The following is a 12871-nucleotide window of genomic DNA, read 5'->3' as shown; positions in this document are numbered from 1 at the left end:
CTCATGGTTTTGATATTATGAGATAATGGGTTTATGTTTAGTTTATTGTGCTCAGTAAGTATTAGCTTCTCTTTAGTATCACAATAGCATTTTTAAGTTTTTAAAATTTTTTTTATTGTGGTAAAAGTCATATAATATAAAACACACTATTTTAACCGTATTTAACTATACAGTTCAGTGGCTCTAAGTACATTCACACTGTTGTGCACCTTTCACCATCATCCATCTCCCATCTCCCAAATTTTTCACTTCCCTAAACTGAAACTCTGTCCCCATTAAACACCAACTTCCCCTCCCCCTCCCCACTCACCCCTACCTCCTGGGCCCTGACATCTACTAATGTACGTTCTGACTCTATGAATTTGTCTATTCTAGGTACCTCATGTAAGTGGAATCAAACAGTATTTTCACCTAATGTGTATTGGAATGTATTTTTAAGGTTAGCTTAATATGTGTCCTACAAATAGATCATGCCTTCTTCCCCCCGCCCCCCACCCCCGTGCCATACAGTAGGTTCTCATTAGCTATCTCTCTTATGCTAAGTTGCTTCCGTTGTGTCTGACTCTTTGTGACGCTGTGAACCCTAGCCTGCCAGGCTCCTCTGTCCTTGGGATTCTCCAGGCATGAATACTGGAGTGGATTGTCCTGCCCTCCTCCAGAGGATCTTCCAAACCCAGGGATCGAACCCTGGTCTCTTACTTACATCTCCTGCATTGGCAGGTGGGTTCTTTACCACTATCACCACCTGGGAAGCCCATAGTAATATATAATCATTCCCAGTCTGCCAATTCATCCCATCCTCTTTTCCCCCCTTGGTGTCCATACATTTGTTCTCTACACCTGTGTGTCTATTTCTGCTTTTTATTGTCAGTAATAATTTATTAGTAGTAATAAAAATTGCGGTGGCATGGTAGTATATCAGTCCCATTTGCAATCTAAATGCATCACATATTTCTTGATTTCTAGATAATGTATTTTAACTGCAGTTTAATGATGTTAGAAAGATTTGGTTATGAATGCTTAATGTATCTTTTTTAAAAAAAACTCATTAATCATTACTAATTTTTAGATTCAAATTTTTGTAGTGATTTATGGTTTTCTGTGATTCTAAGTGTTACTCTTTTAGTGTGTTGGGATTTCCATGAACTCTGACATTTGGAAGCCAAATAACCATGGAGGTTGTTGTTGTTGGGACTTTTGATGGTCCTCTTGTCTCATTAGCGTCAGTCTGCCTGAGATGCCTTTTATTACTTTTACTTTTCTTCGGATTGAAGCAGTCCTCATGTTTTCCCCTGAAGCGTCCCTGGTACCGGAGGAGAGATGCTAAACATTCCCATGAGATCACTTGTATATTGAAATATTGGCAACAGCTTGACATTTCTTTCAAGTTGAGTATTCAATGGTCAGATTGTCCATTAATTGTTCATTCCAGGCCATTACAACTCAGATTTATTTTCCCAAGAGATGTCACGCTTTATATTCCAGCAAGTAAAATGAATTCTCTTAGGCGTCTCTCCTTTCTGCCTTTCTCCCAAGACCTCTGTTGGAAGAGAATTTCTAAGCATACTCTTTAGAGATGCCCAGTTGTAATACTCGTTAAATCAATACTACACACTCGTATCTTTAATTGGCTTCGCTAAATGATCTAAATACCTAATATATCTTGTGGGAAATGATACACAGGACAGAGCTATTTCAAGGGAAGAGATATGATATAAGCTGGCTAGTAAGGAGGAGTCTGAGAGGGAGTGTGATGGAGTGGGGGTGCTAGTTGGTCAATAGAAATCACTGCACATATAGTGGGAAGAAGTCAGCCCTGAAGAGGAATGACAAGATGGGGGTTGTTAGCAATAAACTTCACCCTCTTTACAGTTTGCCTAGAATGAGTCTTTTCTGCTTCTGCTTATTTAATCAAGAGGACTCAAGGAGTTTAATCACAGAACAGAAAGATGACCTCTCTGCTTTATTCTTTAAAAAAAAAAAAAATTGAAAACAGCATTTTTACATCAGTATTTTAAGTGTAAATCTTAATAGTCTTTCATTTTTTTCTTGTTCTATTAGTTAATAGATTAATTTTTCTTTTGATTTTTTTTCCTGCCTATATCATGTACCCAGGACGTGCTGTCTCTTAGTTATTCAGAGCTGATGTCCTTGTGTTTTTGTGTACTGGCACAAACTGTCTTCTCCAATTGGCCTTTGCTTTCTAGAGAGAGTGACTTCTGTTTACCAGAACTGACACAGTCTGGCTTTTAGGCCTGGATGCCGCTTCTGAGAACCGATGAGATGACATACTGGCTGATTAATTAAATGTGTTTCATAACCTGCTGCCAGAAAAGAGACATGAGAGCATTATGCATCAGTAGTATCAAGCTTGATATTTTTGCGTATTTCACTGCTCTCTTGCAATTAGGAAAGATGCCAGCTTTGCTTTTGTCATGCTTTAAGACTGCTTGATGAAAATTTCAACACTAAGAGAAAAGGCAGCGCTTAAAACCTATCCTCTGAAAATGAGTGTGGGTATAATCTGTTTATTAACACAGCTTGTTTTTTTAAAGGGATGTTTGCACTTGTAAAAGCAGTAGCCGTATACATATCTCAGTAAAAACAAAGCCTTATGGATGTATTTTAAACAAGTTGGTAACATTTACATTAAAATGTGCACAACATCAAGACATTTATTTAGTAGTGGTGGCGGTGGAGGTTTAGTCACTAGCTCGTGTCCAACTCTTGAGACCCCGTGGACAGAGGAGCCGGACAGGCTACAGTCCGTGGGCTTCTCCAGGCAAGAATACTGGAGTGGGTTGCCATTCCCCACTATTTAGTCGTTGACTATGTCAATTGCTTTTCATGTCGCCTAGTAGCATATTTACTCACAAACAGCTTTTCAACATATTTTCTTTAATCTTTAAAACTATGAGGAAGGCAGAAGAATGTTTTCATCATTTTTACAAGAGATAAAATGGCACAGGGAGAAATTGTTGGAGCTAAAAGCACAACTAAGATCCTCTGACTTTTGTCCTTGCCAACATATCTTGGTACATCTTATCTTCCTGACTGTAGATCCCATCTCTAAGTTCTGTGCCACCTGGGCAATGATTGTCTTTTTATCTGTCTTGTTTCCAAGGGTAACAGTACTGGGAGGCTTTAATGTGCTTTGTAGAGCGCATAGCTTGCCTTGAAAAGATGCCTTATCATGTAGTGGTTAAGAGTCAACTGCAGGACTTTATTTCAACCCTAGCTCTACCACTTAGCAGCTGTGTGACTCTGGGAATGAGGACCATTCTGGGCCTCTATTTGTTTTTTCACTCTAAACTTAAAATAAGAAAAATGCCTATTTTGTGGGGATGTGGTGACAATTGAATAATGAACATTTATAAAGCATGAAGAAGGATGCCCCACAGAGAGTAAGCACTTTGTATGTTATATTATTATTATTGCTTAAGGACTGCATTGTCAAGGTGGATATGACCTTCTTTTTAACTTTCAGAGGGGGCTTATTATTGTCTATACTCCCCAAGTTCTGTTGGTGTAGTGCATATTTTTCCCTTTTAAAGTCCTTCTATGTCCTAAAGAGTGTTCAGTCTCTAGTCTTGTCTTAGTCTAAATTCTGAGTGTGGTATGTGAAATAGGGTAGGCTTCCCAGGTGGTGCTACTGGTAAAGAACCTGCCTGCCAATGCAGGAGACATAAGAGATGCAGGTTTGATCCCTGGGATGGAAAGATACCCTGGAGGAGGGTGTGACAACCCACTCCATATCTTGCCTGGAGAATCCCATGGACAGAGGAGCCTGGCAGTCTACAGTCCATTGGGTTGCACAAAGTCAGACACAACTGAATTTACTTAGCACACTGGCACACCATAACAAAAATATTAGGCAAAGCCTTACTTACTCATCCTATATGTTTAAAAGTGTTTTTTGAAGGATTGAGCTATTATGACATAAGATAGAACTGGCAAGTGGCTTGTACAGATTTTGAGGAAATACTCCCAAGCATTTTAAATACAAGCTTTCTCATATACCCTGAGCTGAAAGCCTTCATCAAATTAAAGAGAGCAAACAGCATATCATGCATAAAATAGATGACTTATCTTTTCTCGGAGTCTCTGATTTACAGAGAAACTCTCCAGCAGCTCGTGTAACCTCCAGTTTCAAGGTCATGCTCTCAGGCATTGTCGTGAGAGTGAAGTGGGGAGACAGAACTGCTTCCTCTTTTGTCTGTACCCTGTAGAGACATGTTCTGGCTTCCCCGTACTTACTTCTTCAGCCCCCTGGGCCAGTATCAGCATACATACTTGGTCATCACAACAATGAACTGAAATAAGAAAAAAGATAATGGGAAAAGATCACTCAGGCTCTGATATAACCAACAATGGGTGATTCCCTGTGATCCTGGTTTGCTTTTTTGTTTTGATTGACACACCAAGCCTCCAGAGCCTCTCCTCCATCAACGAGATGGGAACATTGTTTTGAGGATAATGGAAGAGATAGAAGGAATGTGGGTAACCTAGAACTTAGACTGCAAACTGCAGTGATGATGCAATGTATTGAAAACAACAACAGCAGCAGCTCACCCAAGCATAAGGGTGTGTGATTTACTTTATGGAAGATATTTTGCTTTGTAAGCCCTTGTATACCAAGGAGCTGATTTAATTTTTGGTTCTTTGAGGAAGAGCTTCTTTCCTTGTTTTCTCCAAGCTTAGGAATGCTGGGCTGGGTGGGACAGGAGTTGTAGCAACGTGCGACGTCTCAAACCCTGGTGATGGAAGGGCTGAGTGTCCTCCGTACATTCAGAGGAGGGTGTTTGCTCCCACAGGAATCTCAAGGGGGCTGCCGGCAACCACGGAACCAATGGTGAAAGCTCAGGTTGAGGTCCTTGAGTTAAACTACAAAGACCCTCAATGATGAAAGAGAAGAATGTGGCCTAAACCTGGCAAAAGTGGGCTCTCAAGTCCGAGTCTGTTTCCTCGCTGAGCAATAGCAGGAAGCATATAGAATGATGTCACTCGGGATCTTCCTGGCCCGTAACTTTTTTCTTTGATGTTTATTTCTGCTTGTTTGTAGGGCCAGGGAGACCTGTTGAAGAACGCCAAGAATGAAGCCATAGAAAACATGAAGCAGATCCAGCTGGCGTGCTTGTCTTGTGGCCTCAGTAAAGCCCCCAGCAGTGGTGCCGAGGTGAAGAGTAAGCGCAGCCTGGAGGCCATAGAGGAGAAGGAGAGCTGTGAGGACAATGGGAAGCTGTGACCCCGAGCGGCAGCAATGCCTTCACCTCGCCTTCCTGCCTAGGACTCTGCTTTGCCCTCCTGATTTTCTTTCCTTAAGATTTTTAGAAGTTCACAAGAAGATGCCCTCTATGGGATATTGGACATAAACAGATATTTTCACAGCGTCAGTATTTTAATGTAGTTAATTTATCTAAGTTAAAACCTCTAGTAGCAGTGTTTTAAAATTCTGAGATGTGTGTACACACTCATGTATGGATGTGGGTGGAAGTGTGTGTATGTGTGTATGTGTGTGAGAGAGTGAGAGACAGAGATAGAGAGATAGAGAGAGAGCAAAAAAGAAAGACTGAGAGAAAGATGGGAAGGGGAGAGAGAGGTTGAGATTCTGTTAAAATCTGTTCTGTGTTGCATTATTCATTTGGTTAAGTTATTACTTATTTTGGGACAAATTTGTTAATCTGAAATTCTAAAGAGCACTCACTATAACCTGTTGCTGTGTTTAATTTTACTTCTCTACCTTTGTAATTTAATTTAGAGATCTTAACATAGCTTATTGTGGAAGGAAGCCAAAGTCACCAATGCATAGATGTTTTAATAGATTAACTATAGACTAGACAAATTCCTAAGAATCACAGTAGAAATAAAAGTGAATGAAAGCTAAACAATTGACCAGAATTTCTGGAGGATCAGTTAGTGAACTCTTTAAAATATTTATTAAATAAAATCAATTTTTAGAAAGCTTTTTGTAGTTTACTAAACAGATGTGATTTCAGTGGAAAAGTTGATCATAAGTGAATTTACACCCACCCATTCTGAAACACAGTGAAAATTCTGTTGAGATTAGAATTTTGATGTGACAACAATATTCGGTTATGAAATTTCAAGGTTGAGATTTGTAAGAATGTCTCATTCTTCCAAACTGGGGGTGTAGTGTTCATTTTCTCTAACAAACATGGGCAGAGAAGAGGTCTTGGCTTTCACTGCATCTAATTTAGAGTACTAAATTTAAAGACATTGTCCAAACAATATCATATCATCATCTTGAGATGATACAAATTCTGTGCATCAAATAACATTGTGATGATCTAAGGACTAACTGATTACAAAAATCTATTATATAATTTTAACACATGCAGAAAAACATACACGCAAAAAAAGCAAATGACTAATTCGGGTACATTTATAATTGCATCCAGATAATTTTTATCCTAATATCTTCATAAAGTACTTGAGTATGATATGTTTGTTACCTCCAACAGAACTAAATGTTCTATGGTTATGAAAATTTATTTATTTAAAACATTGCTTTTATTTTGAAAAGCTTCTTAATTAATTTGGTTAACAAATATGCTAATTTGGGGGAAGCTAGGGAAGATCACTGTTGAGATTTTGCAAATATAAACATCTATGGCTACTGTGTTAAGTTATTTCTGACTTCTTAACACTATTATGTTTATGTTGCACATTACTGAGAGAGTAAAGATGTAAAACAACACTTTTATTGTTCTCTTTTATTGGAAATTAATTGAAAAAGGAGCAATAATGAAAATAAGTTATTATATCAAAAATATCTCACAGAATATACATCCAGGGACCAGATATGATGATATTTCTCCCCAGGTTTAAAACTGGGTGCTTAGAAATCACACACGCTCGTTTGAAGGTAGGTTTCCAATGGTATGCAGTACCCAGAAAAAGTGTCCTTATCCTCCACTGTGAAAAATACTTACCCTGCACGGTCGTTACAAGGAATAGTGGAACACGGATATCTAAGTCCTTCATGATGAAAAAGAGGCGATACAGATAGAAACAAAACCTTCCTTACATCAGCCAATTGGTTGGTTTCACCTGTGGACTGCTTCGCCTCCCTGAATTCCTTGTGGAAAAATCCATGCCTTTACCAGAGAGATGAGAAGACAAGCTAAAGGGTGGCAGACTTTCAAAGAATATTTATTCATGTATTTATTTTAGGGTCCAACCCAATCTTCAGAGTGGCTTCTCTAGTTTATTCCGTGTGTGCCGAGGCTCCACGCATGCTTAGGCTCTACCCAGCTGCTCCTGAGAACGTGATGCGACTCTACCTCATGTGAAGCTACTTCCCTGGGAGCCAGCTCTGTTCCACTGTGCCGGGCTTCCCTGGTAGACAGGGAGTGATGTGTGGGGCCGGGAGTTGCAAGGGAAGAGGTCTCACCTCTTGATGGAATAACAAAAGCAAACATACCAGCCTTTCTTCATTATTGTATTCTACAAGTGTCTGTTTTCTTGTCAAACTTGGACAGCAGTAGAAAAAGCCCCCTTCTCTTCACTTAGTTTTTGGGGATGCTAGGAAGGCAGTAATTCTGCTTTTGTTTATTAATTTTTACATTACCCAGGGGACTTGAGGTAGAGATGGTAGGTATTATCATTGACATTTTTTGGTGAGAAAGCCCAAGGCCACTGATACATTAAATGGAAGAATTGACTTTCAATTCTGGTCTGTTTGATTTTATGTTCAAGAATATTTACTCAGTGATTTTGATTTTTTAATCCTCAAAAATATAAACTAAACTATAACTCTTTCCTTTATAATCACAAATGAAAAAAACTTCATGCTATTTTCTTACAGTAAAATATTAATGATCAATATAAAAATGCAAAAATAAAGAAATGTATAAAAAAACCTCCCAATATACCTTTAGATTTATACCACTTACACCCCTTAGACACTGTTCAGCATTTCTTTATGTCTATAAATATGCTTTCCATTTTAGCAAAAATGAGATCATATTATAGAAGATGTTTTATAACAGGCTTTTTGCAGCAATAAAAGCAATACATCCTGAATATCTTTCTGTGTCAACAATATGCATGTACATTGGTACTGGCAGCCTTTGCATTGAATCTACTCCATACATGACATATTTTATTTGGTCACTGAATTTTTTTCAATTTTTTTTAAACAATAGGCAGCTTTTAAAAGTGAGATTTCACATGAAAATTTCAGTTTTTTATTTCACTTAAAATATTGGCTATGCTGACAACACTAGGCCCTCCCTCACTTCTTACTTGGCATCAATTAATTGGAGTTGCCCTCTTCAAAAGAGGCACATGCTGTCTTGTCTGCCAGAGTCTCTTCACTCATTTATATTACGTCTTGCCCCTGTGATCATCTTAAGTGGTGAGCCTTGATCCACATCATTATTTATAATTATGACATAGTGTCTTTGTATGTGGATTACCATAACATATTTTACCAATATCTTGTTGTTAGACTTTTATCTCCTAATTTATTACATAAGTATTGCAGTGATGAAAATCTATTTTTGCAAAGTTGTTCAGCTTTTTCTCTAGGATAAATTTCTAAAAGTGGAATTCTTGGTCAAGGAATAGATATATTTTTAGGGATTTTGTGATAATTGCCAGTTTCTGGAAAACTTATCCAATTTAATTTCCTATATAAGTTTATGAAAGTGTACAAATTTTGGCTAAATTTTTAAATTAATAAAATTTAATTTTTCTTATTTTCATCTTTGCCAATCTACTACATTAAAAATCTTACTTCTCTTTATCTTTATTCTCTAGTGAGATTGAACACACTTTAGTATGTTCATTGACCATCAATAATCTCATAGAGATTGTTTTTAAAGACAACTTTTGGGTGGACTGTTAAATTTTTATCTTTTATTATTTATTTTTAAGAGGCATTTACTTAATAAGAATCTTAACCCTGAGTTTGTTGTGTGTGTTGCTAATGTTTTTTGATATATAGATCCCTAATTTAATCCATGTTATGATTTTTTTTTCTTCATGTTTAATGTTAAAGACATTTTTGCCCCAGATGTTCATGAAAATATTCTTTAACCTGCTGGTAGCTTTTTTGGTTTACTTTTCACATTTAAATTTGTAAGTCCCCTAAAATTGACTTTGGTGTAGAGCAGAAGGTAGAGGCCCAATTCCATCTTTCCCCAACATGGATACTGAATTGATTGGGTCCATTTATTAGAAAGACTGTCCTTTGCCCACGACTCTATAGTGCCACCCTCATGAGAAGTGTAGCCCTCAAGTATGTGTGCGCCTCTTTACAGACTCTCTGTTCAGTTCCGTAGTCTAAGTCTGTCCCGGCAACATTATTTTAATGTCTTCATTACTATAGTTTTACCATGTTTTGGTATCAGAGAGTGTAGGCTCCTGCTTCTCTTCTTCTTCACCATTTTCTTGGCTATTTTTTGCTCTTTCCTTTTCCATATAAATTGTAGAATCAGCTTATCAATTTCCATCAGACACTTCATGGAATTTTGGTTAGTATTCTACTGAATGTATGGGGTGTCCCAACATATTTATGTTATTGATTAATCCAGTCCATTCTCATGGTGTATTTCTCCATTTTTAAGGTCTTATTTACTTTCTCTTTACTACATTGCTATGTAAGGTTTTGGATGTCTTTAATTAGATTTATTCCTAGACATTTAATGTTTCTCTTGCTGTTAGAAACAGTAACATTTTAAAATTCCAAATTGCTTATTTACCGTATATAGAAAATACAATAGATTGTTTTGTGATAGCCATATATAAAGTGAGTTTACCAAATGCATTTGTTAATTGTAATTACCTCTGTATTATTTTGGTTTTCAGCCATACACAGTCATGTCATCTGAAAAAAATGACAGTTTTATTTTTTTGTTTCTGATTCTTTCATATGTGTTTTATTTGTTTTTCTTGCTTTGTTGAACTGGCTCAAACCTTCAGGACAATATTCAGCAGAAGTGATACCAGTGAACATCCTTTCTCATTCCCAGTCTCAGGGGAAAGTTTCCAATATCTCACCATTATGTAAGATACATACACTAGATTTTGGTAGATTTTATTGGGAAATTAAAGTTTTTAAATGTAACTTTTGCCATTTATATAGAGGTAAAAATACAGAAGTAAATTTTATGATCTTGGGTTAAGTTCATGAATTTTAGGTGTGACACCCACATGTAAGTGGACAAAAGGAGAAATAAGATTGGACTTCATCAAAATTAAAACTTCTGTACTTAAAAGGACACCATCAATACAGTGAAAAGACAATTCAAGAGTGAGTTTGCAAATTACATATCTGATAAAAACTGGAATTAGAATATATAAAGAACAACTACAGCATAATAAAAAGACAAACTAATTTTTAAAATAGATGAACGATCTGAATAGACTTTTTTTTCAAAGAAGATAAAGATATTCAGCATCATTAACCATCACGAAAGTTTAAGTAAAAACCCACAAAGTCATATCATTTTATATCCACTGCTGCTGCTACTGCTTTTTGGTCGCTAAGTTGCTAGAATAGCTGTAATGACAAATGCAGTAACACAGTTTAGCGAGGAGGTAGTAGAAGTTAGAACCATCGTACACTGCTGGTGGAAATGTAAAATGGTGCAGCTGCTTGGGACAACAGCTTGACATTTCATCGGAAGGTTAACCATAGTTACCACAGACCAGCAATTCTATTCCTAGGTATACACCTAAGAGAAATGAAAACATATGTTCACAAACAAAAGCTTGTACACAAATATTCATAGCAGCAGTATTCATAATAGTCAAAAAATGGAAACAATTCAAATTTCCATCAACTGATGAAAGGATAAGCAAAAAAATAAATCCATTCAATGGATTCAGTTCAGTTCAGTCACTCAGTCATGTCCAACTCTTTGCAATCCCACGGACGGCAGCAGGCCAGGCTTCCCTGTCCATCACCAACTCCCAGAGCTTGCTCAAACTCACGTCCATTGAGTCTGTGTTGCCATCCAACAATCTCATTCTGTGTTGTCCCCTTTTTTATTTAAATTGTTAAATACAATGGATCATTTAATAATAAAAAGAAGTACCAATAAAGGCTACAATATGAATGAGTCTTAAAAAACATGCTAAGCAAAGAAGACCGGATATAAAGGCCATTTAATGTATGTTTCCATTTATGTGAAATGTCTGTATTAGGCAAATCCATGGAAACAGAAAGTACATTAGTGTTTGGCAGGGGCAGGGACAGGGTGGAGTGGGGAATGACTACTAAAGGATATGGTTTCTTTTTGGGGTGATAAAAATGCCTGGAATTAGATAGTGGTGATGTTTGCACAGCTTTGTGAATGTACTAAAAACTATTGTGCAGTTTAAAAGAATGAATTTTATGGTATGTAAATTATGAGTAAAATGATTATAAATAAAAGAAACGTAAAAGAACGTATATACTGAACTAAGCACCAGTAAGTTGTGAAATAACTCTGAGAAGTCTAATATATCTGAAATTGGAGAGAAGGTGGGGGACAAAGAAAAGTGTTTGAGAAAGTAATGACTCAAAAAAACCCTCATTTTTATTGAAAACTGTAATGCCCCACATTCAAGAATCTTAAATATGCCCCAAGGACCAGAGACAAAAAAACAAAAAAGGCTCATTATAGTCATAAAACTGGTCTAACGTAGTGATAAGGAGAGAATTCTGAAAGTAGACAATGAAATAAGGCATGTATGTTACTCTTTCTTGTGGTCAACTGTGGTCCCAAAATATGGAAAATTTCAGAAATAAAAATTCATAAGCTCTTTATTGTATGTTTTTCTGAGTAGTGTGATGGAATCTCACATTGTCCTGCTTCATCCTGCCCGGATCCCCCAACCGTTGACGTTGTATTGTCAGAAGGTTAGGAGTTGCCTAAGGCTATGTCACAGAGCCTATGACATTCATTCACTTCATCTTACTATGTAGGCGTTCTGGCGTTGCATGTCATCACAAGAAGGCTGAGTACAGTACAATGAGGTATTTTGAGACAGAGCTCATATTCACATAACTTCATAATTGCTCTATTATTAGTTATTATTGCGAATCTCTCTCTGTGCCTAATTTATGAATTAAACATTATCATAGGTATGTATGTATGGGGGAAAACAGGGTTGGGGATGCAGCTCAGTGGTAGAGCATGTGCTTTGCATCATAAGGCCCCGGGTTCCATCCCTGGCGTCTCTATGTCTTTCAATCAACTGTGTTAGTTTGTTGGGCTTCCCAGGTGGTGCTAGTGGTAAAAGCCAATGTACAGGAGACGTAAGAGGTGCAGGTTTGATATCTGGGTTGGGAAGATCCCCGTGAATAGGAAATGACAACCCACTCCAGTATTCTTGCCTGGAGAAAAGTCCATGGACAGAGGAGCCTGGTGTGCTATAGTCCAAAGGGTTGCAAAGAGTCAGACACGACTTGAGCGACTGAGCATGTGCACACACATTGTTGTTAATCTCTTATTGAGCCTAATTTATAAATTAAACTTTACCATATGTATGCATGTATAAGAAAAAACATGGCATATGTAGAGTTTGGTATTGTCTGTGATTTCAGGCATCCACTAGGGGTCTTAAGACATATCAGTCATACTTATGAGGAATGTTTTATCTTGATAGTGGTAATCATTCCAGTGTCATACATATGTCAAAACTTAATCAAATTGTATGCCTTAAGGGTGTGCAGTTTATTGCATGGAATTATACCTCTGTAAGGGCTTCCCAGGTGGCACAGTGGAGGAGACGCAGGAGACGTGGGTTTGATCCCTGGGTCAGGAAGATTCCTTGGAGTAGGAAATGACAACTCACTCCAGTATTCTTGCCTGGAGAATTTCTTAGAGGAGCCTGGTGGGCTACACTGCATGGGGTG

The 12871-nt window shown here is 37.4% G+C and overlaps 1 protein-coding gene across 2 annotated transcripts in view; it reads left to right on the top strand.

The window, feature by feature from the left end:
* Nucleotides 1-6718, top strand: part of PLCL1 (phospholipase C like 1 (inactive)) — a 351515-nt gene extending 344797 nt beyond the window's left edge. For both annotated transcript variants that reach the window (XM_043910477.1, XM_043910478.1), the window contains one exon: nucleotides 5063-6718. In XM_043910477.1, coding sequence (XP_043766412.1) covers nucleotides 5063-5245 — 183 coding nt within the window. In that variant the 3' untranslated portion in view covers nucleotides 5246-6718. The remainder of the gene's footprint in view (nucleotides 1-5062) is intronic.
* Nucleotides 6719-12871: the final 6153 nt, after the last annotated feature.

The sequence above is a fragment of the Cervus elaphus genome, chromosome 8 (genome assembly GCF_910594005.1).
Source record: "Cervus elaphus chromosome 8, mCerEla1.1, whole genome shotgun sequence".
In the NCBI taxonomy this organism is placed as follows: Eukaryota; Metazoa; Chordata; class Mammalia; order Artiodactyla; family Cervidae; genus Cervus; species Cervus elaphus.
The sequence above is the reverse complement of the archived record's forward strand: the minus strand, read 5'-3'. Positions and strand labels throughout refer to the sequence as shown.